General features: G+C 42.3%; 1 protein-coding gene across 3 annotated transcripts in view; it reads left to right on the top strand.

Annotated features, from left to right (window-relative positions):
• Positions 1 to 26,630, top strand: part of ptar1 (protein prenyltransferase alpha subunit repeat containing 1) — a 74,032-nt gene that overhangs the window by 26,156 nt on the left and 21,246 nt on the right. For 2 of the 3 annotated variants that reach the window (XM_061768306.1, XM_061768308.1), the window contains one exon: positions 9,754 to 9,858. The exons of the other annotated variant lie outside the window; for it this stretch is intronic. In XM_061768306.1, coding sequence (XP_061624290.1) covers positions 9,754 to 9,858 — 105 coding nt within the window. The remainder of the gene's footprint in view (positions 1 to 9,753; positions 9,859 to 26,630) is intronic. 3 annotated transcript variants of the gene reach the window in all.

The raw sequence follows: 26,630 nt of genomic DNA, 5'->3' as shown, positions 1-26,630 counted from the left end.
TTTGGATTTTTGGAACTAATGGAATGGACAGGTGGAGGGATACTGGTGTGCCACCTTCCTGATTTCAAATTTGTTTGCATGTTTGCCATACTTAAATGTTTCCCATCATCAAACAAGTTTAAATATTCGTCAAAGACAACACAAATACAAAATGCAGTTTTAAAATGTTTTTTTTATGAAGGAAAACAAATCCCAACCTACAAGACCTTGTGTGAAAAAGTGATTGCCCTTCTACTAAAACATGGTTTATCATACCCGAGTTAAGTTTCTCTTGCCACAATCAGGCCTGATACGGCCACACCTGTTCTCAATCAAGAAGAAAATACGCTGTGGTCTGGCGAGACAAAAGTTGAACTTTTTGGAAGGTGTGTGTTCCATTTCATCTGGCGTAAAAGTAACACCGCATTTCAGAAAAAGAGCATACCAACAATAAAATATGGTCGTGGTAGTGTGATGGTCAGAGGCTGTTTTTCTACTGCAGGACCCGGAAGATTTGCTGTGATAAATGGAACCATGAATCCTCAAGGTGAATGTCCGTCCATCTGTGCGTGACCTCAAGCTGGAAAGTACTTGAGTTCTGCAGCAGGACAATGATCCACCTCTGAATGGCTGAGGAAAAACTAAATGAAGACTTTTGGAGTGGCCTCATCAAAGTCCTGATCTGAATCATTGAGATGCTGTGGCATGACCTTAAAAAGGCGGTTCACGCTCAAACTCTCCAATGTGGCTGAATTACAACAAATTGCGCAAAGATGAGTGGGACAAAATTCCTCCACAGCCCTGTAAGTCTGTCATTGCAAGATATCGCAAACGCTTGATTGCAGTTGTTGCTGCGAAGGGTGGCCCAACCAGTTATTAGGTTTAGAGGGCTATCACTTTTTCACACAGGGCCATTTGAGTTTGACAATAATAAAAACCATTTAAGACCTGCATTTTGAATATTTAAATATGTTTGATAACAAACATATTTTGAAACATTGCAGTGTGACAAACATGGAGTAAAATAATTCAGGAAGGGGCAAACACTTTTTCACACCGCTTTTTAACGGGCAATCGTTATTCTCTCTCCGTGTGATGTTCTTTCACCCACGACTTTTGACATGAGAGAAACACTCACGAGTACACCACGAAAGAGTCCTGCTGTTTCAATATGTTTTATAATTTGGCGGATCATCTCTTCGAGAGGAGTGGCAGCCCACGAACGGCCGGCTTGTGGGGCCCAACATGGAATTCATGTCATCTGCTTCTCTCAGAAGTGTGCTAACAGACAGCCACTTAGCTCAATAAAGAGGACAGATTGTGGAAACAGTAATGGATCATCCAGAGGTTCTCCCTGGAATTTACTGGGAGCAAAGCCCAAAGATACAGTGGGTACGAAAAGTATTCAGGCCCCCTTAAATTTGTCACTTTGTTATATTGCAGCCATTTGCTAAATTTATTTTAATTCATTTTCCCCTCAATGTACACACAGCACCCCATGTTGACAGGAAAAGGACATTTTTGCAAACTTTATTAAAAAAAGAAAAACTGAAATATCACACAGTCGTAAGTATTCAGACCCTTTGCTCAGTATTTAGTAGAAACACCCTTTTGAGCTAATACAGCCATGAGTCTTTTGGGGAATGATGTTTTTTGAAGTTTTTCACACCTGGATTTGGGGATCCTCTGCCATTCCTTCTGCAGATCCTTTCTAGTTTTGTCAGGTTGGATGGTGAACGTTGGTGGACAGCCATTTTCAGGTCTCTCCAGAGATGCACAATTGGGTTTTACTCAGGGCTCTGGCTGGGCCATTCAAGAACAGTCACAAATTTGTTGTGAAGCCACTCCTTTGTTATTTTAGCTGTGTGCTTATGGCCATTGTCTTGTTGGAAGTTGAAACTTCGGCCCAGTCTGAGGTCCTGAGCAGTGTGGAGAAGGTTTACGTCCAGAATATCCCTGTACTTGGCCACATTCATCTTTCCTTTGATTGCAACCAGTCGTCCTGTCCCTGCAGCTGAAAAACACCCCCACAGCATGATGCTGCCACCACCATGCTTCACTATTGGGACTGTATTGGACAGGTGATGAGCAGTGCCTGGGTTTCTCCACACATACCACTTAGAATTAGGTCCAAAAAGTTCTATCTTGGTCTCATCAGACCAGAGAATCTTATTTCTCACCATCTGGGAGTCCTTCAGGTGTTTTTTAGCAAACTCCATGCGGGCAAACGTCGTCCATTTAAGGATTATGGAGGCCACTGTGCTCTTGGGAACCTAAAGTGCAGCAGAATTATTTTTTTTTTTTAACCCTGGCCAGAATTATGCCTTCCCACAGTTCTGTCTCTGAGCTCTTCAGGCAGTTCATTTGACCTCATGAGTCTCATTTGCTCTGACATGCACAGTGAGCTTTAAGGTCTTATATAGACAGGTGTGTGGCTTTCCTAATCAAGTCCAATCAGTATAATCGCACAGCTGGACTCCAATGAAGGTGTAGAACCATCTCAAGGATGATCCGAAGAAATTAACAGCACCCGAGTTGTATATGAGTGTCACAGCAAAGGGTCTGAATACTTCTGACTGTGTGGTCGTTCAGTTTTTCTTTTTTAAATCTGCAAAAAATTTCAACATTTCAGTTTTTTTTAATATAACAAAGAGTGAGAAATTTAAGGGGGTCTGAATACTTTCCGTACCCACTGTATGGTACAAGATCTGAAAGGGAGAACACAACACCAGCAGATTACCGAGGAATCCGGCTGGCCTGCGTTGCGTGTTGCTTCAACCCCAAGTGAGCGTCCGTGGATGGTCGCTACAGCGGAGGGCAAGAAAAAAGGACACGAGTCAATGCAAAGTATTGACATCAGACTTAAAAATAGATCTGAGCCACTTTGACAAGACCCTGGCCAAGAATGCTCATTCTCCACCACCACTGAAAGGTGTATAACTAAATCATACAAGTAAAAAATGGCATCCCAAACGTTAATGGTAATGGAACTGTCAAGGATGTGTAAAGTTTTTGCAGTGAGAAGAACACCGAAGTACTGTGTTTTACTAACGACATGGTGTCTGATATCTCTAAAAAAAATCCTGGCGCTCACTAATGGGCACCCAACTGTGAAATCTGTCATTATACACACAGGGGCCCTGGATGTTGTCAATCAGCAATCAGAGGTACTGAAACGAGATTTCATTGATCTCCTAACAAAAGTGCAATGTTTGGATGTTGAGGTTTTCATGTGGACCTCTTCCAATGGTACGAGTTGGAGATGAAAGTTTCAGTAGGCTCAGTGAATTAATTAAGTGGCTCAAAGAAGTGTGTACTGCACAATCCGTGAACTTCATTGACTTCTGCGTTTTTTGGGAGCACAGACATCTTTACAAGGCAGACGGTTTCTGTCTCAATAGACAAGGGGTGAAGTTGTTGGGTGCCAACATTTTTTACTGTGTACCAGCCCGAAAGGAAAACACTGGCTTTGTTGACACGTCTGAAGGACAAAAAGATGCAGTTGTTCCCAAACAATCGGCGGAACAAGAGATAAGGTGACACAAGGCGCAGATGGATTTATCAACGTCACTCAACCAATCGGAGGAACAAAATGAGATGAGGCAGAACTTTGAATCTCCCACACTCCTCCCTGACCCATTGGAGCAAAGCCCAACCCAAAACTCAATCTCTACAGGCCTAATTGCCCTGTTAGGTGTGACGGACAGGATGAAGGCTATTGTCAATATTGGACTCCAACGCACACCACGCCAAGATCTTCCTCCCATTTTTCATCCCTGTAATTACAAGAGACAGAAAGTTGGTGAAAGAAATATGGCACAAAAAAGTAGAACTACAAACTTAGCGAGGATAAAATGTGAACCTATCAAACCATTGTCTCCAGTTATCTCTGCGAGACTAGCTCTTTTCAATATCAGGTCACTGGGTAATAAATCAATGTTGATTAATGACATCATTACAACCTATGATCTGGACTTTTTGTTACTAAATGAAACGTGGTTAACAAAGTAGATTTAATACCATTTTAAATGAGGCAATACCAGCAAATTCTAATTTTATGAACAAGTGTCAAATAAGGAAAAAAGGCAGTGGTATTGTTTTTAAGTAATTTCAGTGTAAAGAAATTACACTGGATGATTTTAGCTCTTTTGAATATATCTGTTTTTGGAGTTAAAGTTGACCCAAACGTTAATGTTTTAATAATTTATAGACCACGAAGATCCAATAGAAAATTTATGGAGGATTTTTCAGAACTGCTGTCAGTTATTTGTAATGACTACAACTATTTTGTCATAACAGGAGACTTTAACATTCATGTTGACAATAACATGGAAAACGAAATTTAAAAAACTCTCTGCTATACTCGACACATTTGACCACTCTCAACATATTAAGAGTCCAACCCACACTCAAGGTCACATCTTAGACCTGGTCATCTCTAAGGATGTTGAAATTCTATCAATTGACATTAAGGGTATGGCTATTTCTGACTATTTTTGGGTATTTTTTTTTATTTCAGATTCTTCCAAAAGTTCAGACAAACCTCTGTCTATTAAGAAAATGTACATAAATCAGAGTACCACCACCAAGTTTATGGAGACCGTTTCTATGCCACAAACTGTGAATGCTGAGACAGTTGATGAAGTTTTGGATAATTTCACCTGGAAAATCTCAAATGTCATGAATGCTGTCGTTCCTATTAAAACTAAGACAATTTTTTAGGCGACCAAGAACACCGTGGAGGAGGACAATGATGGTAAAGACCTCTCAATTAAAGTGTAGGAAAACAGAACGTAAGTGGAGAAAAACTTAACTCCAAATTTTCACTCCACTTTTCGGAACTCATCAATAAGAATTTCAGCAATACTTCTGTTTGCTGTGGTTGACAAGATCACAACCCAGCCGAATCAGATAGCTACAGAACTCCTAACAGCAGACAAATGAAATGAATTTGCTTATTTTAGTGAAAAAATACAATCCATCAGGTTAAATATCAGCAAAAATCTGCAAAATGATAAAATGATCCTACATATGAAGCCACCCAGTAAAACCTCTATTACCATGTCAGAATTTGTTACAGTTCACCAAAAAACTGGAGAGAAAACAGTTCAGCAGCTGAAACCATCGAGCTCTCTTGACTCAATACCATCTGACTTTTTCAACGCTATTGTGAAGTCTGTGCTGGCTGATTTGGAGCAAATAATCAGTCAGGCGAGTTTCCTAAAGCTGTTAAAGTAGCTGCCATGAAGCCTCTTCAAAAAAAAAAAAAAAAAGAATGCTGGACGCTTCCATGTTAGCAAGCTATGGACCCATCTCAAATCTCCCTTTCATAACCAAGATTGTTGAGAAAGTTATTTTTAATCAACTCAGAAATTTCCTGAACTTAAATTGACTTTTTGACAAATTTCAATCAGGTTTCCGAACTCATCATAGGACAGAATCTGCTCTTATCAAAGTGCTAAATGATATAAGGTTTGAATACTGACTTGGGAAAGGTGTCAATTCTGGTCTTGTTGGATCTGTGCGGCTTTTGATACAGTAGATCATAATATACTGCTGAACGGGTTGAAAGGTGGGTAGGAGTAAATGGAACAGTCCTTAAATGGTTCAGGTTCTACCTGGAGGAAAGGAGTTATTTTGTAACCATTGGAAGTGTTCAATCTCATCGAAAGGCAAGGTATTTGCTGTTAGTAAATACATGGTGCTACTCTCTTAAAAAAAAAAAACAAAGACCAAGTCTGAAATGTTGGTGTTCTGATAGATTCCGACCTGACTTTCAATAGTCATATCAAATCAATTACTAACATTGCCTTCTACCATCTGAAGAACATATCCAGAGTGAAGGCTTGCATGTGCCAAGCAGACCAGGAGAAGCTCATCCATGCTTTTATTTCAATTAGACTTGACTATTGTAATGGTCTTCTGATTGGACTCCCCAAAAAGAGCATTAAACAGCTGCAGGTCATTCAGAATGCTGCAGCTCGGGTTCTGACCAGAACAAAGAGGTCAGAGCATATTTCTCATATTTCTTTACACTGACTCCCAGTCAGCTTTAGAATAGATTTTAAAGGTCTGCGCCTGGTCTTTAAACCACTAAATGGTTTGGGTCCTGAATACATGAAAGAAATGCTATTGGGATATAAGCTCACTAGGGCTCTGAGATTGACAGACTCAGGTCAAATAGTGGAGCACAGAGTCCAAAGCAAACAAGGTTAAGCAGCATTTCCACTTTAAAATATTTCTTCCACTGTACGCTGTTTTAATTGTACTTTTTTCCCCTCTTTGTTTTAAATGTTTATAAGCTGGTTTTTTTCTTTGTTTTTAAATGCTTTCCATCATGTTATGCACATCCAGTTACATTGTGTATGAAATGCGCAATATAAATGGCTTTGCTTTGATCCTTAGCTAGATAAGTTTTGTGGCATGTACTCAACACTCGCGGAATGGAAATACCTTCAAAATATTGGTGAAAATAGTTATATCTTTTCTTTCAATTTCTTTTAAACTTTGAACCCGCACCTAATTTTATGCAGTGTGCGGCCAGTAAACAAAAATAAAGTTTTCATGCTGTATGCACTATAGGGAAATCCAAATAATACTTCTGTCATATAAAATGTGAATTTCATGTACAGTGGATATAATTATTTTTATTTATGTAAATGTGTTGTTTAAACTCCAGTTCAACAAATGCTAAAAATAAAACATTTGATTTGGCATGAAGTTTTGGTGGGTGATTGGCATTCCAGAAAAATGTTTTATCATATATGACAAGTGTTTATATCTTAGGCATTTTGTTAATTCATTATAGTTTAACCACGATCTCCAATGTTTTTTTTGTTTGTGTGTGTGTGTGCGTGTGTATACTGTATATTAGGGCTGCACGATATTTTGTTTGAGCATCGTCATTGCAATGTACGTGTGCACAATAGTCACATCGCAGGGTCTGCTGCGATGTTGGTGTACTGTAATATACAGTGAATGAACTGTGATATTAGAAGTGACCAGCAGAGGGACCTGTTTGGACATGCTAATAAGATTAGCACCGATGTTATAGTAAATTATAACTCTTCAAACACTACACAGAGCAACCCAGTGTTTACTTATCTCCTTGTATGAAAGCTATGAATGAGGACACAGGAAAGAATGTCCACCTGCTGCATTTCCTTTTTTGCTCTTCAGAATGAAACTAGGCAGCCACGCGGTAGCTGGGAGTGAGTGAGGTGTGTTTAGGGACACTGCCTAAATGAGAGTGAATTTGTTGTTTTGTAATACAGTACATAGTTAAAATGGATTACTAGGAAAATTATTTGTATCGGAATGCTTTAGTTAAAAAACTGTACGATCACACTGTGATAATATGGAACATGGCTCATTTTACCCTTGAGACTCTGTGAGTCCAGAGTTGCACGTTATAGAAATAATGAGTCCAAGGCCTGGAACAATGAGTCCCTACAATTTATCGTCACCGAATACCGATACAGTAATCCTCCGCTACGTCACAGTTCTTGCTTCGCGGTCCCGCTATATTGCAGATTTTAATAATTTTAATTTAATATTTCATATCGTTTGTTCAATATTTTTATGCATTGTTCTTGCTCTCTTTCAATACATTGTTTAGGCCTGCCACGATAGCAACATTTTTAGAACGATATATTTTCCCAAAAACTTTCACGATAAACGATTGTATCGTTGAATGTGTCTTTAAAAAATAAAATAAATAAATTATTATTTTTTTATACCACTGATATAAGAGCATGATAAAGAATTGTACACATTTTACAAAATCTGCCCTGGTAATCAGGCATATGAGCACAACTGTGTACTGTTCTCTCATTTACTAAATGAAAGTAGGGCTGCATTTCACAATAAGAGCAAGTAAATACAGAGTTGCAGTATGTGTTCAAATAAAGTGCATAACTTAAGAAAAATAGTTTGAGTTTTCCCTTTTCTGTTTGGCATCTTTGCACAACAGTGAAGTCTCAAACAATTTTACATATTTTACTTGAACAAATCTTAACATCTGAACTGTTTTAGAGATTATGTTTGTTCAAAACCTTTGTTGATTTGCCATTTCACATATATGCGCTTTTAATAAGTGCTCCCAGTGAGAACCTCTCACTGAGTTTCAACAAAAATGACGCTGACCGTTCCATTTTAACCGCCGTTTGTTCCAAATGTTTAATTCCTTTTCTCTAACTCAACTTCAAGGCCAAGTCTCTTTCTCCCGCCACTGCTACCTTTCTCCTTGTCTCTGTCTGGGCTCTGCGGAATCAGTTATTACGGCCTGAAAAGCAGATTTCGTTGGCTGAAGGGGGTGGCTGAACTCACATGTGATTGGTCGGTACGGTTCAACACTACCGTAAAGCCTGTAATCTGTTCCCGTAGGTCTTGAATCACAACCTTTCTTTTTTGGCTTTGTTGTGGGTACATATGGGACTGTTTCTGGGTCCGGACGCGGACCGTGATCTACCAGTCAGTGACCTCTGTATGTCGCCACAATCAAGCAAGCCCGGCAAGCTGTTTAGCTCCTTAGTTCGCTACCTAGTTAGCTCACGGGCTAGCGAACTAAATAGTAAACTTTCCCTAGAGTGTCCCAAGTGTGTGCATCTACAGGGTCAAAGCCGTTCCGCCAGTGGCTCACTGCGTCATGAGCGGCGTGTGACCACAACAATGAAATTTTATAGAGACGGCGAAAAAAGTATCATGTCCATTGTATTTATGGCACGATAACCCGCCCTCCTCTGCCTCTAATTAGCTAGCACCAAGACAAGACTCGTACTTTTAATAGATAATGATTCGTTGAAGCACTTCAACACACATGCATGGGTAAGCAATGCTGTGCGTCTGTGGATGCAAATTCATCATGCTTTGTGTCTCTGCTCATTTTTGTGCGTCTCAGACGTGGGACGCACATTTATTTTAATATAAGTGGATAAATTATGTTGTTAATATAGGCAGCCAGAGCTGCAAGGGATGCAAAATTATCGATATCCTTTCACCATCGTTCCTGTCATACTGCTGCCTATTTTTGTTTGCACATGAAGGACAAAAGTCGTCTTGTTGTTTTTATTTCCTCATTTAAAAAAGAAAACACCATTCAAGCACACCATTCAGTTTTTTCTTCATATTATTTAGATTGTAGGCTGCAGCTGGCTACTCATGGACTGAATGGGTGGCAACATGGCAAAAATAAAATGCCAGTATTTTGAGGGTACTAGCCAATCAGCAACATATTGGGGGGAAGAACTATGGAGTAGTTTGATTTTGGACCTGTGGACTTATTTCAAAATTTTTAATTATGAACTATGAACTGAACTAGTTCATTTTTGGAACCATCAACTGAACTTTGAAGTAATAAACAAAGTGAACTTTCCCAACACTGATCCTATATTATTTTGCATCGCAATCTATATCGCTGGTTAAAAAAAAATTGCAATGTCATTTTTTCCAAATATTGTGCAGCCCTTTTCCATCCGTTTTCTGTACCCCTTATCGTCACTAGGGTTGCAGGATATATATATATATATATATATATGTGTATTTTTATTTTTTTTTACTGTCACTCTCTACTTCATAAAACTACGGTATGCCAATTAAGACAACTATTCATCAGCATGCATGGTCTTGCTGTACCTCCCCAAAAAAGGATGCGACAAAATCATAGATACTTTTAAATTTGGTCGCACGAGTGCTGTAATTGCAAAAGTTAGTGTAGAGCTCTGTGTACTGCATGTTGTTTAGATCTATTATTATTCCTTCCTATATGACTTGCAGGAAGGAGTTGATTCAGTGTGGAGTTCTTGATCCAGAAAAAGACCTCTACCTAGGCAAGTTGGCACTCACTAAATTCCCCAAGAGTCCGGAGACGTGGATACATCGGTAAGACTTCCTATCATCTGTCACGTCACTACTGAATGTAATTGTTGTAATATAGACCTAAGCAAAGTACAGCCTGCGGGCCACATTTGTAGCGTTCAGTCTCTGACTGGCCCTCACAGTGTCCATGAAGTTAAAGTAAAACTTTAAAATGAGCACTGATTTTATTTAGAAAGTTTTATTTTGATGTGCACGTTTGTGGACGGTACAAGCAAGCAAGCACGACGACTTGTCTGCAGCGATGCCAACTTAGAATCAGAATCCTCGTTATTTGTCAAGTATGTCAAAAACACACAAGGAATTTGTCTCCGTTAGTCAGACTTCGACAATAGACAGCCATTTTGACAAAAAATACTTTTGAGATATAAAAGCACACGACAGTCACTTAGCCTCTAGCAATTTAAAGGCAAGAGGGAAGAAGCTGTTGGAATTTCTGTTTGTTTTAGTTTGCATTGATCTGTCAAAAAAAGAGACTAACGAGACCAGCACTTTCATTTCCTGCACCGTGAAATGAAGAGGGTCAGGTAGATTGGCCCTGGTAATACACATATCAGTAGTTTCATCAACTGTACCAATGTGTACGTACATACGCATTGTTATATATCACTCACCTCTATCTATCTATCTATCTGTCTGTCTATCTATCTATCTGTCTGTCTATCTATCTATCTATCCTATCTATCTATCCTATCTATCCTATCTATCTGTCTGTCTGTCTGTCTGTCTGTCTGGAATGGTTAATAAAATCCATGGTTTGGTTCATATCTCGGTTTTGTCATCGGTTTTCGGTTCGGTACACGTTGAGTCTTCAGGAATAACTTGTATAGTTAGGTTAAAACTGGAAGTATATTTTCACAGAATTATTACTAATTTCAATTATAGTATAATTATTGAAATATTTTTTTTAAATCAAAAATGTATATTTGTTGTTCTGTCTGTGCCAGCAGCATATGGTGACAGGCAGAACAATTAAATGCTCTCCCATTGTATGGCAAAAGGCACAATAAACCTGGATCCATCTGTTGCCATTCATTCAACAGAATAATTAATGGCTTCCTGGAAAAATATCAGCTTTGTATTCAACTAAACAAGCCCAGATTTGTGACTAAAATGAAACGGGATCATTATTTCAGTATTTGTGAGCTTTTTATGCCATTTTTGTTTGGTGTTTTACCGTGAGTTTTTTGTAATGTAAAATAGGTGCCTTGGCTCAACAAAGGTTGGAAAACGCTGATCTTATCATTACTCTACTGAATAAAAGTAGACTTTACACCGATCTGATCGGCTTGATCGGTATCTGCCTATACTGAAGAACTATGTTCAGCCATCAGTTTGTGACCTCAATCTGAAGCGCACTGTTTCTGCTGCAGGATAACGATCCAAAACACACGAGCAAATGTACTTCTGAATGCCTTAAAATAGAAAAAATTAAGGTTTTCGAGTGGCCAAGTCGAAATGCAGACTTTAAATTTAAAAAAACGTCGGCAGTGCGAAACAGACAACACGTCTGAGACAGACAACACGTAATGTGTGGATCAGACTACAAGACAATTTTGCTCTTTCGTGATTCATGAACGATCATGATTTCATGATCAGACAACTACAATAAAATCTTGTATTCTGATACCACTGCATCACGTTTTTTTACGATCACTGGGCTTTATCTTGTCAACTCAAATGCGACCAGATACACTCGTTACCGTGGCGAGGACAACAAGAGTGGATTTCGCTGGCTGTATTATAAGGAAAAAATGGGGAAAAACGTGTGTTGGTGGTCACCGGTGCTCAGGAGAGGAGAGGACGTTCGTTTAAGGCTCGCTTGAGGTATGTTCACGTACTTTGAATACAATACGGCTCGCAAGCAGGCAACAAAACGTTATGTAGCCTAGCAAGCTAGTGGTAGCAGGAACGGTTGTACGTAAACATGCCACCATTCTGTCGGATCAGGCTCTAAAGTTTCGGTGTGAATGAAGTAATTATTAATAATTTAATTACATTAAGTTAGCATCCATTGTTTCTGTAATTTTGGTTTGACCTGATTGATTAGAATACATGACCTGACTAGAGCAGTGATTTCCAACCTTTATGGAGCCAAGGAAAATTTTTTACAATTGAAAAATCTCACGGCACACCAAAAAACTAAAATTTCACAAAAAGTGGTTACATTAATTACTGTATTTACTTCCTTCCATTTAATAGAAGACCATTCATTTGTTCTGTCTGTAACAATGCCTCACTGGCATAAATGGAGGAACAAAGATACATTACTTATTGTAAATATAATTTTTGGAGCAATTAAGTACACAAGTATATTCAGTAAATGAACAGGCCATTTAAATAAACGCATTCCTCCATCTTGTGATCGGTTATCAGTTTTTTAAACTCGTTGATCAGTGATCGATGATTGGCCCCAAAAATCCTGATCGTGTCGAGGCATGCAGAGGAATGAAGATTAGCCTAAGTAAGACAGAATATACGTGCATCAATGAGAAGAGTGGAAGGGGAAGAGTGAGGCTACAGGGAGAAGGAATAGCAAAAGTGGAAGACTTTCAATCCTTGAGGTCAACCGTCCAGAGCAATGTGAGTGTGGTCAAGAAGTGAAGAGATGAGTCCAAGCAGGCTGGAACGGGTGGAGGATGGTGTCCGGCGTGTTATGTGACAGAAGAGTCTCTGCTAGGATGAAGGGCAAAGTTTATAAAACAGTGGTGAGGCCAGTCAAGATGTACGGATTAGAGAGAGTGGCACCGAAGAGACAACAGGAAGCAGAGCTGGAGGTGGCGGAAATGAAGATGTTGAGGTTCTCTCTAGGATTGACCAGGTTGGATAAAATTGGAAATGAGCTCATCAGAGGGACGGCCGAGTTTGGATGTTTTGGAGACAGTTAGAGAGAACGGACTTCGATGGTGTGGACACGTCCAGAGGAGAGAGAGTGAGTATATTGGTAGAAGGATGATGAGGATGGAGCTGCCAGGCAAGAGACCGAGAGGAAGAAGACTAAAGAGAAGGTTGATGGATGTAGTGAGGGAAGACATGAGGTGCAGTTGGTATTAGAGAGGAGGATGCAGGAGATAGGCTTACATAGAAAAGGATGACACGCTGTGGCGACCCCTAACGGGACAAGCCCAAAGGAAACAAAGTAGTAGTACTGCACACTAGCTCTTTACAGAGGACACTCTTTGGCTCGCTAACTTATTCCTGGTCGCCATCTCTACATACACACACACATGCACCTCACATGATCTCTTCTTAAGAACCTCCGGCACACGCATGCAGACTTGTGCACACACTCACACAGACGCCCCCCCCCTCACACACACACACACACACAGGCACGTGCACACACACACACACACACTGAGGTCCCCGTCACATTGACATCAGACAACGCCTGTAACAATGGCGTCTCCCGCTCTGCCCAAAAAAAATAAAAAATAAATAAATACCAGTACCTTCGCCGGTAGATTTCGATTGTTGTATTGGGCACCCCTGGAGCGTCGAGCACAATTCAACACGTTATGAGCCGTTTTTGGAGTTCACTTTTACTGTGGTGAGTCAAAGATTGTCTGAGTGGGAAGATGCTCTTTCATTGCTCACAAACCAAACGATCTTGAAAGAGATGTCGTCTCTCACTGACAATATTACCCCAAACGTTTTAACAGTTTGCACTATATATTTTGCACTATGAAAGCAACATTCTTTTATCAGCAAACATAACATTAACTTTATGAAATATGGATCTTTTAACCTAAAGATGACAACAGTATTGATTGCACAATAACAAAATACATTTATACATAGCATCTCATCTCAATCATATGTGCTTGTGTATTGTCGTGACAATTTAAAGGCATTCTTTTATTCTTCTTATTAGGTGTGTCCCGATCCGATCTTTGAGATCATAAATCTCTTTTATCCAGCAGTACCCTGATGGCATGCAGATCCCACGTGATCACAACAGCAGGTTGCGAAGGTGCTGACATCGTAGTAAAGAGTAATGCTGCGTTCACACCGAACACGAAAGTTTGCTTCGCCTCGCGTCCATTGCTTTTTGTTTGATCACGGGAGTAAAAAATACACATTGAATGCGCATTTGCTTCATTTGCCCTGTAAACGCCGATGTGGACGGGCCTCTCCTCAGGGAGTCTAATACAGCATTTCCTCCTGCCCTATGCGAGCAGCAATGGACGAGTACTTGATCTGTATTGTGGCTCTGTACCCGTGGAAGTCCAAACGTCTTCGGAATGCCAAATGCCCTCGTGCTCGGGTCCTCAACCCCATCCAGAGGTGCACGCAGCTTGGTGAATTTCACAGACTTCTCCAGTAGTTGCGTCTGGCTGACTGCAGCTTCCAGTGCTACATGAGGCTAACCTGTGCCCAGTTTGACATGTTGGCTCAAATTGGTGCCAGGATTTCAGGCATTCCATCTCAGCCGTGGAGCACCTGTCCATTTGTCTTCGGTGAGTGGCAGTTTCGTGTCATTATTAATTGGTGTGTCGCAATATATTAAGAAGAAGAAGAAGAAGAAGAATCATCATTTATTGTCATGAACATGCATGCATGCACACGAAATTTGTTCTCTGCATTTAACCCATCACAGTGAACACATACACATGTTAGTGGAACACACTGGAGCAGGGGGCAGCTGAAGCGCCCGGGGAGCATTTCGGGGCATCAGTGTCTTGCTCAAGGACACCACAGCCGTGAGTCCGGGGGATGTTGGCGGATGGTCCAGTCGGGGTTTTGAACCTAGGTCCCCCACGGTGGCAGGCGATGATCTTATATTTACTATCTACTGAGTCACACATTGCAAGTTTACTAGAAATGTATCAAAAAATAAAATGTTGAAATAATTACATCACACTGCCAAGTTGTAAAAAGCAATTGATTGATGAAAGGAATGGCACGAATGATGTCTGTTTGATCAGATCATCTGATCAATAGTTGTACACATCTATGAACTGTGTAGAACTAACATAATATAAGGTTACCAGAATTTATGATGTTTATTATTCTGGAAAGCAGCTATATATATCCACATCAATAAAATAGTACAACCACGAGTAACAGATTTTATTTGTTTGATGTACTGTATTCAATATATTTATGATGTGCGGTCATGTAGTTATTTCAACATCATTTGACTATATAACAAGATGTACAGTAGTCTTATTTTTCCCCCCTGAATCTTGACTGTCTTACCTGAAAAGACTGAAAAATCTTGACTGTTCCTCCATCCATCTGTCCATTTTGTACCGCTTATCCAAGGTCGGGTCGCGGGGGCAGCAGCTTTAGCAGGGACGCCCAGACTTCCCTCTCCCCAGCTCCTTCATCCAGCTATTCCTTTGGGATCCAGAGGCGTTCACAGGCCAGCCGAGAGACATAGTCTCTCCAGCGTGTCCTGGGTGGTCCCCGGGGTCTCCTCCCGGTGGGACGTGCCCGGAACACGTCACCAGGGAGGCGTCCGGGAGGCATCCGAATCAGATGACCCAGCCACCTCATCTGGCTCCTCTTGGAGCCCGGGCACCCTGCGGAGAAAACTCATTTCTGCCGCTTGTATCCGAGATCTTGTTCTTTTGGTTATGACCAGCTCGTGACCATAGGTGAGAGTAGGAACGTAGATCGATCAGTAAATTGAGAGCTTGGCCTTTCGGCTTAGCTCCTTCTTTACCACAACGGACCGATACAAAGTCCACATCGCTGCAGACGCTGCACCGATCCGCCTGTCGATCTCCCGTTCCATTCTTCCCTCACTTGTGAACAAGACCCCAAGCTGCTTGAACTCCTCCACTTGGCGCAGGATCTCATCCCCGACCTGGAGAAGGCACACCACCCTTTTCCGACTGAGGCCCATGGTCTCAGATTTGGAGGTGCTGATTCTCATCCCAGCCGCTTCACACTCTGCTGCGAACCGCTCCGGTGAGAGTTGGAGATCACGGCTTGATGAAGTCAACAGAACCACATCATCTGCAAAAAGCAGAGAAGCAATGCTGAGGCCACCAAACCGGACCCCCTCTACGCCTTGGCTGCGCCAAGAGATTCTGTCCATAAAGGTTATGAACAGAGTCGGTGACAAAGGGCAGCCTTGGCGGAGTCCAACCCTCACTGGATACGAGTCTGACTTACTGCCGGTAATGCGGACCAAACTCTGACACCGGTCGTACAGGGACCGAACAGCCCATATCAGGGGGTTCGGTACCCCATACTCACGAAGCACTCCCCACAGGACTCCCCGAGGGACACGGTCGAACGCCTTCTCCATGTCCACAAAACACATTTAGACTGGTTGGGTGAACTCCTATGCACCCTCGAGGACCCTGCCGAGGGTGAAAAGCCTGGTCCAGTGTGCCACGGCCAGGACGAAAACCATACTGCTTCTCCTGAATCTGAGATTTGACTTCCCGACGGTCCTTCCTCTCCAGCACCCCTGAATAGACCTTACCAGGGAGGCTGAGGAGTGTGATCCCCCTGTAGTTGGAACACACCCTCTGGTCCCCTTTCTTAAAAAGGGGGACCCGCATCCCAGACTGCCAATGCAGAGGCACTGTCCCCACGCGATGTTGCAGAGGCGTGTTAACCAGGACAGCCCTACAACATCCAGAGCGTTGAGGAACTCCGGGCGAATCTCATCCACTCCCGGGGCCTTGCTACCGAGGAGCTTTCTAACCACCTCGGTCACCTCAACCCCAGAGATAGGAGAGCCCGCCTCAGACACCCCAGACTCTGCTTCCTCATGGGAATGCGTGTCAGTGGCATTGAGGAGGTCTTTGAAGTATTCTCCCCACCGACTCACAATTGGGATTTACAAAACTATTTCTAATTGCAAAATACTGGAATAATGAGGATATGAGGTTAATTCAAAGGTTTTATGCACTGCAGATACTCATTCAGGACCATGGCAAACAGTTGGGTCCCGTGTTGGGGACTCCACGATATTCCCTGATGTGGCAACATCGATTTGGGACTGCCTCGTGGATGAGTTCATGGCTGTCCCCACCACACATGAGTGGATGAAAATTGCTTAGAGGTTTGAGGAGCAGTGGGATTTTCCTCTCTGCTGTGGAGCACTGGATGGGAAGCACGTGGTCCTCCAAGCCCTTGCCAACTCTGGATCGCAGTTCTACAATATAAGAGCCACCCACACATACTACAAAATTCCTGCAATAATACTTTATCAGCATCAAAATTATTGTACCCGTTTGTATACACATCAACATTACATATAAATATAATAATGAATGTTGTCTGCTTATATATTTTATTAGTGATATATTGTATTTAAATGATTGTATTTGCGAGTGAATCAAGCATCACTTTTGAAATAGCTACACTGTAAAATGTATGGGCTGCATTTAGCAGGTAACCAAACAAAACTCAAGTAAAATACTGAAATAAACCTGACACGGTTTAAGAATAAGGTAAGGCACATAAGGTTGCTTACGTATGGAATAACTATTGAAAAATATCTGAAAAATGTAAAAGCCAATAATTTGTAAAATTAAGTGGGTTTATTCTTAAAAAAAAATATTCAACTACACAGCCATCCAGAACAGTGTTAGGCAAACTATGGCCCGCGGGCCACATCAGCCGTCACCTTTCTACCAAGCAATCTGATTATTACAATCAACGCAGGAACTGATGGCTACGGCTCAGCGGTTAAAATGAAGAATGCAGGCTAAGCAAAACACCTTTATCTGACAAACTGCCATCCAAGATTCATTCACCAAGGCTATTTTTTTTGCTGGCATCCAAACTAGCAAAGGCCAGCAAGTCTCAAGACTGCAACAGACAATCAAAACTGCTGAAAGGATTGTCGGTAACCCTCTACCTACCCTTGAGGACTTGTACGCTGCCAGAACTAAGGCAAGAGCGTGCAAAATCCTCTTGGACCCTCCACATCCCGGTCACCAGCTCTTCCAGCTCCTTCCCTCAAGTAGGCGCTACCGATCAATGCAAACTAGAACACCTAACCTACAATTCCATTGCAACATGCTACAAATTGTTTGACTTGAGTTTGTTGTATCATTTCTGTGGGGCCAATTATATATTACTCATGCATTCACTGTAGTAGTCTCGCCACGCTGCACTGTTTGCATATCTGTTGTTGACCAATACTGGCCACTCATGCCAGAGTAGCATCTGCTCCATTTGCACACCGATTGAGGAGTATCTGCAACATTTGCACAATCAACATTGTCCCAGATTATCGCACTACTCGCTTGAAGTCTCGGCGCCTTTTGCACAATGGTCATTGCACCGGACTATTGCAATATTCGTCATTCAAACTGCTCTAAGTGCTAGAGGACTCTGCATCTTTTTGCACAGTTGTCAAAAAACAAAAATGTACCGCCATTACCAGATAACTAGCAACCCTTTATTGCTCAGTGACTGTTTTTTGTCAATGTCTTTATGTCTCAAAAGTGTTCTCTGTCAATTGACTGTCTGTTGTCGTACTAGAGCGGCTCCAACTACCGGAGACAAATTCCTTGTGTGTTTTTTGGACATACTTGGCAAATAAAGATGATTCTGATTCTTTCCCAAGGAGAGTTTCTGAAAGAATGCATGGCGAGACAGCCAGTATCTTGTGTCCTTAGAGCATGAACAAATTTGAGATCAGCTTATCACGCAGGACACTGACTCGCCGTGTTGAGCTAATTAATAAAGACTTGGCTAACAAGTTAAACAAAAAAGCATTTACATTGTATTCCTTGGTACTGGACGAAAGTAATGACATAAAGGATACCGCACAGCTTTTAATTTTTATCAGAGGGATTCATGAAAATTTTGAGATAACGGAGGAGTTTTTGGCCATGGAATCCCTGAAGGGAAAAACGATCCACAGATGGATCGGCAAATCAGTCACGGATGGTGTAATGGTGTACTTGCCTAACTTTGATGCAGGCAGCATGGGTTCAGTTCCCACTCACTGACGGTTTGAGTGCGAATTGTTGTCTGTGTCTATATGTGCTCTGCGACTGACTGGCGACCAGTTCTGGGTGTAGTCCGCCTTTGACCCGAAGTCAGCTGGGATAGGCTCCAGCGCCCCATGTCGCTGAACTGGACAAGTGGTGTTGAGAATGGATGGACAGATCACCAAATCTGACTGGCCAAAACAAAGCCAGTTATAAAAGTCCTTAGCTTTATTCGTGCGAGGGCATTTCGTCATTGTCAGTTTAAGTTTCTCGAAGAAACTGATGCTGATTACCAGAACTTGGTTGACCACTCAAATGTCCACTGGTTAAGTTTGGGGAAAGTGTGGAAGCTCAAACAGGATCTCTTTTTTGGCGTTACTGGAGAAAACGGACGAGTTTCCTGAGCTGAGTGACAGATTGGCTTTGTTATTTAGCTTTTTCTATGGACATACTGACACATATGAATGAGCTGAACGTGAAGCTACAAGGGAAAGACCAATTTGTGCATGGAATGCGTACAAACATCAGAGCCTTCAAAACCAAGCAAGCTTTATTCTCAAAGCAAATGTCAAACAAGTAATTTGTTAATTTCCCCCACACTGGTTTCGCTGAAAGAGGCTCCTCGATGTGAAAAATACAGGAAATCTTTCGACGACCTGCATGGAGAATTCTGCTATCTGTTCTCTGATTTTGGAAAAATTGACAAGTCACTTCAGCTGGTGTTATGTCCCCTCACACAAGACCCTGAAACAGCGCCACGGGAGCTGCAGATGGAACTGATTGATCTCCAGTGTGATACTGTCTTAAAAGAGAAGTTCAACTCTAAAACTGGATGATTTTTATGCTTCATTAAGCATAAGCAAATTTCCCAAAATCCGGAAGATGGCACAGAGGAGGCTGGTGATGTTTGGCTCTACATGTGTGTTTAAACAGACTTTTAGTGTGATGAACACCAACAAAACATCCTACAGATCCCAGCTGAGTGATGAACACCTCAGATGTGTTCTGAGAATTGCCACAACAAAACTAACACCAGACTTTGATACACTGGCAAAAAAAAAAAGGTGAGCAACTAAACAACACTGTTCCCATTAAAACTAAATCTAAGTATGAACACTACAATGCCTTTTTTGTTTGTTTGTTTATTTTTGATATGTAAGCATCTGGTCCTGGCTTGGCCCGCCTGTCAAATTTTAAAAGTCAGTGTGGGCTCTGAGTCAAAAAGTTTGCCTACCCCCGATCTACAACCCCAATTCCAATGAAGTTGGGTCGTTGTGTTAAACATAAATAAAAACAGAATACAATGATTTGCAAATCATGTTCAACATATTTTTATTTGAATACACTACAAAGACAAGATATTTAATGTTCATACTGATAAACTTGATTGTTTTTAGCAAATAATGATTAACTTAGAATTTTATGGCTGCAAGCTGGGACAGGGTCACGTTTACCACTGGTTACTATTATGGACCGTAGATGATGAAATTCCTTGCAATTGCACGTTGAGGAACATTGTCCTAAAATTGTTTGACTATTTTGTCAGGCACTTGTTCACAAAGAGGTGAACCTCGCCCCATCTTTGGTTGTGAATGACTGAGCAATTCAGGGAAGCAATCATGGCACCCACCTGTTCCCAATTAGCCTGTTCACCTGTGGGATGTTCCAAACAGGTGTTTGACGAGCATTCCTCAACTTTCTCAGTCTTTTTTGCCACCTGTCCCAACGTGTTGCAGCCATTAAAGTCTAAGTTAATGATTATTTGCTAAAAACAATCAAGTTTATCTGTTTGAATATTAAATATCTTGTCTTTGTAGTGTATTCAATTAAATGTAGGTTGAACATGATTTGCAAATCATTGTATTCTGTTTTTATTTGTTTAACACAACGTCCCAACTTCATTGGAATTGGGGTTGTAGAACAATATATATATATATTTTTAAAAAGTATAAAAGCCTGAATCCTTCCTAGAAAAGGTTGCCACCCGGACTTTATTGATCCAGTTGGTTCTAAATTTAAAGTAAATGTGCTCTGTTCATACATTATGAATTTGAAATTTTACATATTCCTTCCACTCTAGTGGCAATCTTTTCAAGGAAGGAATCATGCTTGTCATGAACAGTGTATCCTCGTGGGGAGGTCATGGTGGTAGAGTACCACTTGTACACTCCTTCAGGAGACTGAGAAGATGCTCCTCAATTCCTCCGCTCTGTTTACATTTTCCTGTATGAAATTGAAATATTTTGTGATACAAAGCAGCTTGTAAAGGTTACATTTTTTAAATTACCGTATATCAGTAATGCATTTTATTTTGGGCGCCTTTCATGTCAATGTCATACACAGGTTTAAAACAATCTAAAATTAATACATTAACAATAAAATACAGCAACACAGTACACAAGAATCAATAATAGATAAGTAGTTAAACCGAAACCAGTTATAATGAATATAACTTAAAATATTGAAATTGGAGCCCAGACAAAAAAAATAATAAATGAACTCAACAGGAGAAGTATGGAATACAGTACTACTCATGGTAAAAAGCTTTTATATACATACCCCCAGGCAGTCTGTGAGGTAGGGCAGAGGCAACAGCCTCCTGTTGTCCTTGACCGTTCCCCTGTCCCCCCTCACTTATCCGATAAAGTTAATCAGTAAATTGAAATGAGAGTATCTGTGTAATCGGGTGGCCGGTGGTTGTGCTAAAGCTTTGGCTAATGCTATTTTGGTTCACAGTTCAACAGCAGTAAACAACTAAATGAATAAATACACTTACAAGGTATGCCAACTTCTTTCCTTCACAACTTTCCAAGCATGCTCCTTTCTTGCTCGGTCCCGGGACTGATAACATTTCGTGTGCTACAGCTCAGGGTACCCACAGACTGCTAAAATCATACCCTCCGTTTTCCTTTTCTCAACAACTGAACAGGACGCTGTGTGCAATATAGTGCATTCTCGGAACTGATTGGCTGTCACCACGCGAATGTCGCTTGAAGTTCAACTCCAAGCGAATCGGTGAAGGGGGTGAATTTTGACATGCCTGCCCCACTCGTGCCGCGTCATACGCGCCACCCGGCACAGATTTGCATCTCTTCACTCGAACTGTATTGACTTTCTATGTAATTACGCCGTGTGAAACGCCCAAAACGCTTCTGGTGTGAACGCAACATAAGAGCGAAAGTTGCTTGCTTAAGTCGTTTATTGACACCAGTTTAAGTTCACTGTAAAACTAAACTCGCATAACAAAAGAATTACATCTATTGAATGTTCAAATACATCACAGCCTTCGTTTCGTTCTTCGTTTTTGTTCACAGAAATCGCTAGTTCAAAGCTACCACACGAATGAAAAATACCATTTACGAGCTAACAAAAATTAGTATTGAACTCACGGCACTTATATCTCAAAATAATGAATATTGGTGCATACATGTTGTATAACCACATACAAACATGCAATATAACAATACTCTGGCATATATTCAAATTCTGTGAAAAACAAGTTATAACAATATTCGATCGTGACTTCTAATTTCTTATTCGATGGTTCGATGTTTTGGATACAAAGTTAGAGAGAGCAGACTTCGATGGTTTGGTCACATCCAGAGGAGAAATAGTGAGTATATTGGTAGAAGGATAATGAGGATGGAGCTGCCAGGCAAGAGATCTAGAGGAAGACCAAAGAGAAGGTTGATGGATGTCGTGAGGGAAGACATGAGGGTAGTTGGTGTTCGAAAGGAGGATGCAGGAGATAGGCTTACATGGAAAAGGATGACTCGCTGTGGCGACCCCTAAAGGGACAAGCCGAAAGGAAAAGGAGATGTTGAATACATATGATATATATGATAGGGTATTAGTACAGTACTATTTTAATTTTAATGTTGTCTCATATGGGCGGGACGGAGGCCAACTGGTTAGAGCGTCAGCCTCACAGTTCTGAGGACCGGGGTTCAATTCCCAGACGAACATTGGCGAAGGAAGGGATTTGTGCCGTGAGATGAGCAGAATGGGCGTGTAGTGAATGCGTATAGCTGAGGACTCCTGGTCTCGTTAATATAAACCCAAATATGCACTAATCCGTACTTTTAGTAGACTGCAATGTTGGACCTGCGTGTCTGGAACACGTTTGAGGCAGGCTAGTCAGGCTCCCAAGTATTCGGCCGGTCCGGTCCGCACTGGGAACAGGTGGATTCGACGGAAGGGAGGAAAAAAAAGGAGGAAAAGCAGGAGGGCAACGAGTTCTCGGGTAGGACGTCTCTATTTGCCAGACGTTCGGAGCGGGCGTGTTGCGTCCACCTCCGTTCCCTCAGACTGAGTTCGGGCCCCCAAGCAGGGTGGCTCGGAGCGTTTGCAGGAAGCTGCAGCCGGGTATCGTCCTATGTGTCCTTGCCACCTCGGATGAGGTGGGCATCCTGCCTGGTCTTGTCGTCGGCGAGTTGGTCGTGGTGAGACCAAAGGAAGACTTCTCCAACAAAACTCCCAAAAGCTTTCTTTTTTTGTTCCCAGCTCCGGCCCCTTTTATGCCCGGAGCGGGTCAACAAGGGGCGGGTTTATCCCGCCCCCCCTTTTCTACCACCTTCGCGAACACCGAGGGGCTGGACTGCCTTTTGGCGTTATTTTTCCATTTTAGGATTATTTTGTGGTTTAAAACCAGTGGAATAAAATATTAATTATTGGATTTAAGATAACGAGACCATTCCCTCACCCTGCATTGTTCGACGCTCATACTCTTTCATACCTGTAATGAATGTTTCAAATATTGTGTGGTGTGGAGACATTACTATTTTCATGTGACATTTGTGGTGTGGGGTGGAACATTTCATCTGGGTCAGTTAACAACATATTTGATGTTAGACATTCAGGTTTGCAGCAATACAGTCACTAGTGGCGTTCATGTAAAGTTCTTAAAATATTAACTCCCGGTCGAGTCACAGACTGTCTTATGAACCCATGTCTGTAGTGTCGTTCCGTCGCTCGTGGGTGTTGCTCTTGCCTGTTCCAACTCCCAAGTGGTGGTACTCAGCAGGGTGGAGGCACCTCTATTGGTGCAATCCTTCGACTGGCAGGGAGTTAATTAACTTAGCGTCCGGGGGTCAACTCGGCATCCTTGGGTCTTCGCTTTGAAGTGCCAGGCAGCTGTGATTCACTTAGCGTCGGCATGGCAAAGCAAATGTCTGTGTCTTGTTGAAGATATATATTATTGTGTTGATCCGTTTAGAGTCTGCGTGTGACTCTGAAGTTAACGTCAACCTCAGCGGGGAGCGGCGGTAGTGCAAGGCTGGTATGGCATCTTTTGCGTGGCATGTCTGCTACACTGAGCAATGAAAGGTTGCCAGTAATCTGGTAATGCCGGTACAATTATTTGTGCAAGAAGATACAGAGTCCTCGAGCAATTTGAACAGTTTGAAATGACTAATAGAACAATAGTCCAGTGCAATGGCCATTGTGCACAGGGCTTTAAGAAGAGGTTTAAAGTGACTAGTAGTACGATAATCTGGGACAATGTTGATTGTGCAGATGCCACACAGGCACGAGTGACCAGTGTTGGTCAACAACAGAAATGCAAATAGTGCAGAGCCTCTCATCCGAGGAGGTTTTATCAGTTAATGCAAAAAGGCTTACTTAGGACACACTTGCCAGTGTTTGTGTGGGAAAGTTTTTATGCTCCAATTTATGCATCTCACAATTCTCGGCATTAAGGTAAAACATAAGTACTCAATTAGGGCTGTCACGATTGAATATTTATACTAATACTCTACGAATATATATTTTTCTCAGCTCTATTGCGAATTGCGCAAATTTACTTCTGATCGGACTAGCAAAAGGTATATTCCACCCCTATGAAACCAAATAAAATGCCATTTGGATTCGGCCTGTGGATTCCGATTGAGGCGTTTATATGGAACATTTTTATTCGGTCTGGGCTTCGAAACAGATTATAATCTGAATGGAAGACTCCATGTAAACCAGGTTTGTCTTGCAGCTCTTTATTCTTTATTTCAGACCCTGGGTGATCCATATCACAGCGTAAAGAAAAACAATTTAACTAATTCCCTGCCAATGCCATCAAAAGAAGTCAACGCCGTTTTTTTTTTTTTTTTTGTCCTGTTAGGTCAAGCAGAACGGAGGATCTGTATCCCTTTTATGTCGGAACAGTTTTACTGTGTCACATTGGTGTTTCTAAGCTGCTGCTGCTGTGGTTTCTTTGTATTATAATGGATATTTATTGAGAATCAGTCGATCAGTCGAACATAAAGTTTCTACAGGGTAGTGAGAAAAGTAAACAAGTTGAGAGAATTAAATCCTTATCTATCTAGATCAATGACACATTAGATATGAGTGTTGTATGGGGCAGTAGTGCTACACCCTGTGAAGGAAGGACACGATAGGACAGGACAAGGACAGGAGAAGAAGCATGCAGGACAAGGGTCGTGAACCCGGCTGTACAACTGAAGTGTGGTGGGAGTGACTATGTAAATTATAAAAGTGTATAGGACAAGAATGTGAGTGAGGGGATATTAAAGCAATTAGCATATTCATGAGTTATTTGTTGCAAGGAGTTGCCCCAAACCCAACGAAAAAGTCCGAGGGGTGTGTGCCTGAGGACACATGCAAGTGAATTGACACCGTTTCGCATGCACAATGACTGACAGAAGTGTCCTGTAATTTCTGTGCCTGCACCGTGGTGGCTGAGGACCCCACCCAATCAATCGAGAGGCGGGATCGGGCACAGGACTCCACCCGAGAGCAGCCCGGGGGACTGGACACGTCCCATACCAAGGGACCCAGGGCGATCCCCTGGCCCCACCGAGGCGCCACGACAACCGGCCACCCGCAGAAGGCCGCAGTGTCCCAACGCCAGCCCCCCAGCCAATGCTGTTCCCCGTAGTGTCCCAATGCCAGCCCCCCAGGCAGGAGAGCAAGGCGCCCCATCCAACCTGCAGGGCCCACAATGAAGCCAGTTCCCGCCCAGCCTGAGGGTGGGACGGTGTCCCTTGTTTGTTGGAAAGGAGGGCGAATAGGGGCGCCCGACAAGGGGCATGAGAGGGGAGCCCCAACGCCAAGCAGTCATCCAGCCTAGGTGGCCTGGCCTCAGGAGCTCTGTCATGAAGCTAGTGAGAACCCCCCCCCCCCCCCCCCTCCCCCCGTTACTATGACTGCCAGGTCCCCGACTGGAGGTCACTGACGTGCTGAAACCCGGTCCGACACCCTCCCGACCCCATACCAGTCCCCCAGGATCCCCCGGATATGCATGTGTGACCAGATGTGACTAGTGAGAAAAATATTTACAGTGAGTGGTGTGACTGTGTGATAGGTGAGTGATTAAGAGGCATGGCTCCTGCACGTCGGACCCATCAGACAGGGCAACCACAGACGACCCAGCCCCGCAGGGGAACACCCGCTCCCCCCACGAGAAGAGGAAGAGGCGACCGCAGCAAGACGCAAGGAACTGAGAGAAGAGGAAGCAGCCCCGAGGAGCGACAGGGGGGGCCCCACTGCCCCCACCAATAGCTAGAGCAGGGCACCTAGGTGGGCGCCAGCTGGCACCGCCCCAGCGCCCACGGAACATGGGCGAGTCCACCATCAATGCTCTCCGGGAGGTCAATCCACACTTACACTTACAAAATAGTCTTATTGTCAGATGACACACTACCCAGGCAAAGGAATCAAGAATCGAGATTTAGCATGTTGAGGAAGGGGGACCAGCTATCTACGTATGTATGTAATTAATGTTTTCGTTCCGCTGATATTTTTTCTAATATATTCTATGACGATATTTAGCCAGTGATTGATGTTAATAGCTTGTTATTTTTCCAGTTTAATAGAATTGTTTTCTTCGCGGTAGCTAACGCGACGAGTAGTGATTGT

The sequence above is a fragment of the Phyllopteryx taeniolatus genome, chromosome 3 (genome assembly GCF_024500385.1).
Source record: "Phyllopteryx taeniolatus isolate TA_2022b chromosome 3, UOR_Ptae_1.2, whole genome shotgun sequence".
In the NCBI taxonomy this organism is placed as follows: Eukaryota; Metazoa; Chordata; class Actinopteri; order Syngnathiformes; family Syngnathidae; genus Phyllopteryx; species Phyllopteryx taeniolatus.
Note: the sequence above shows the minus strand (reverse complement) of the source record. Positions and strands in the feature narration are given on the sequence as shown.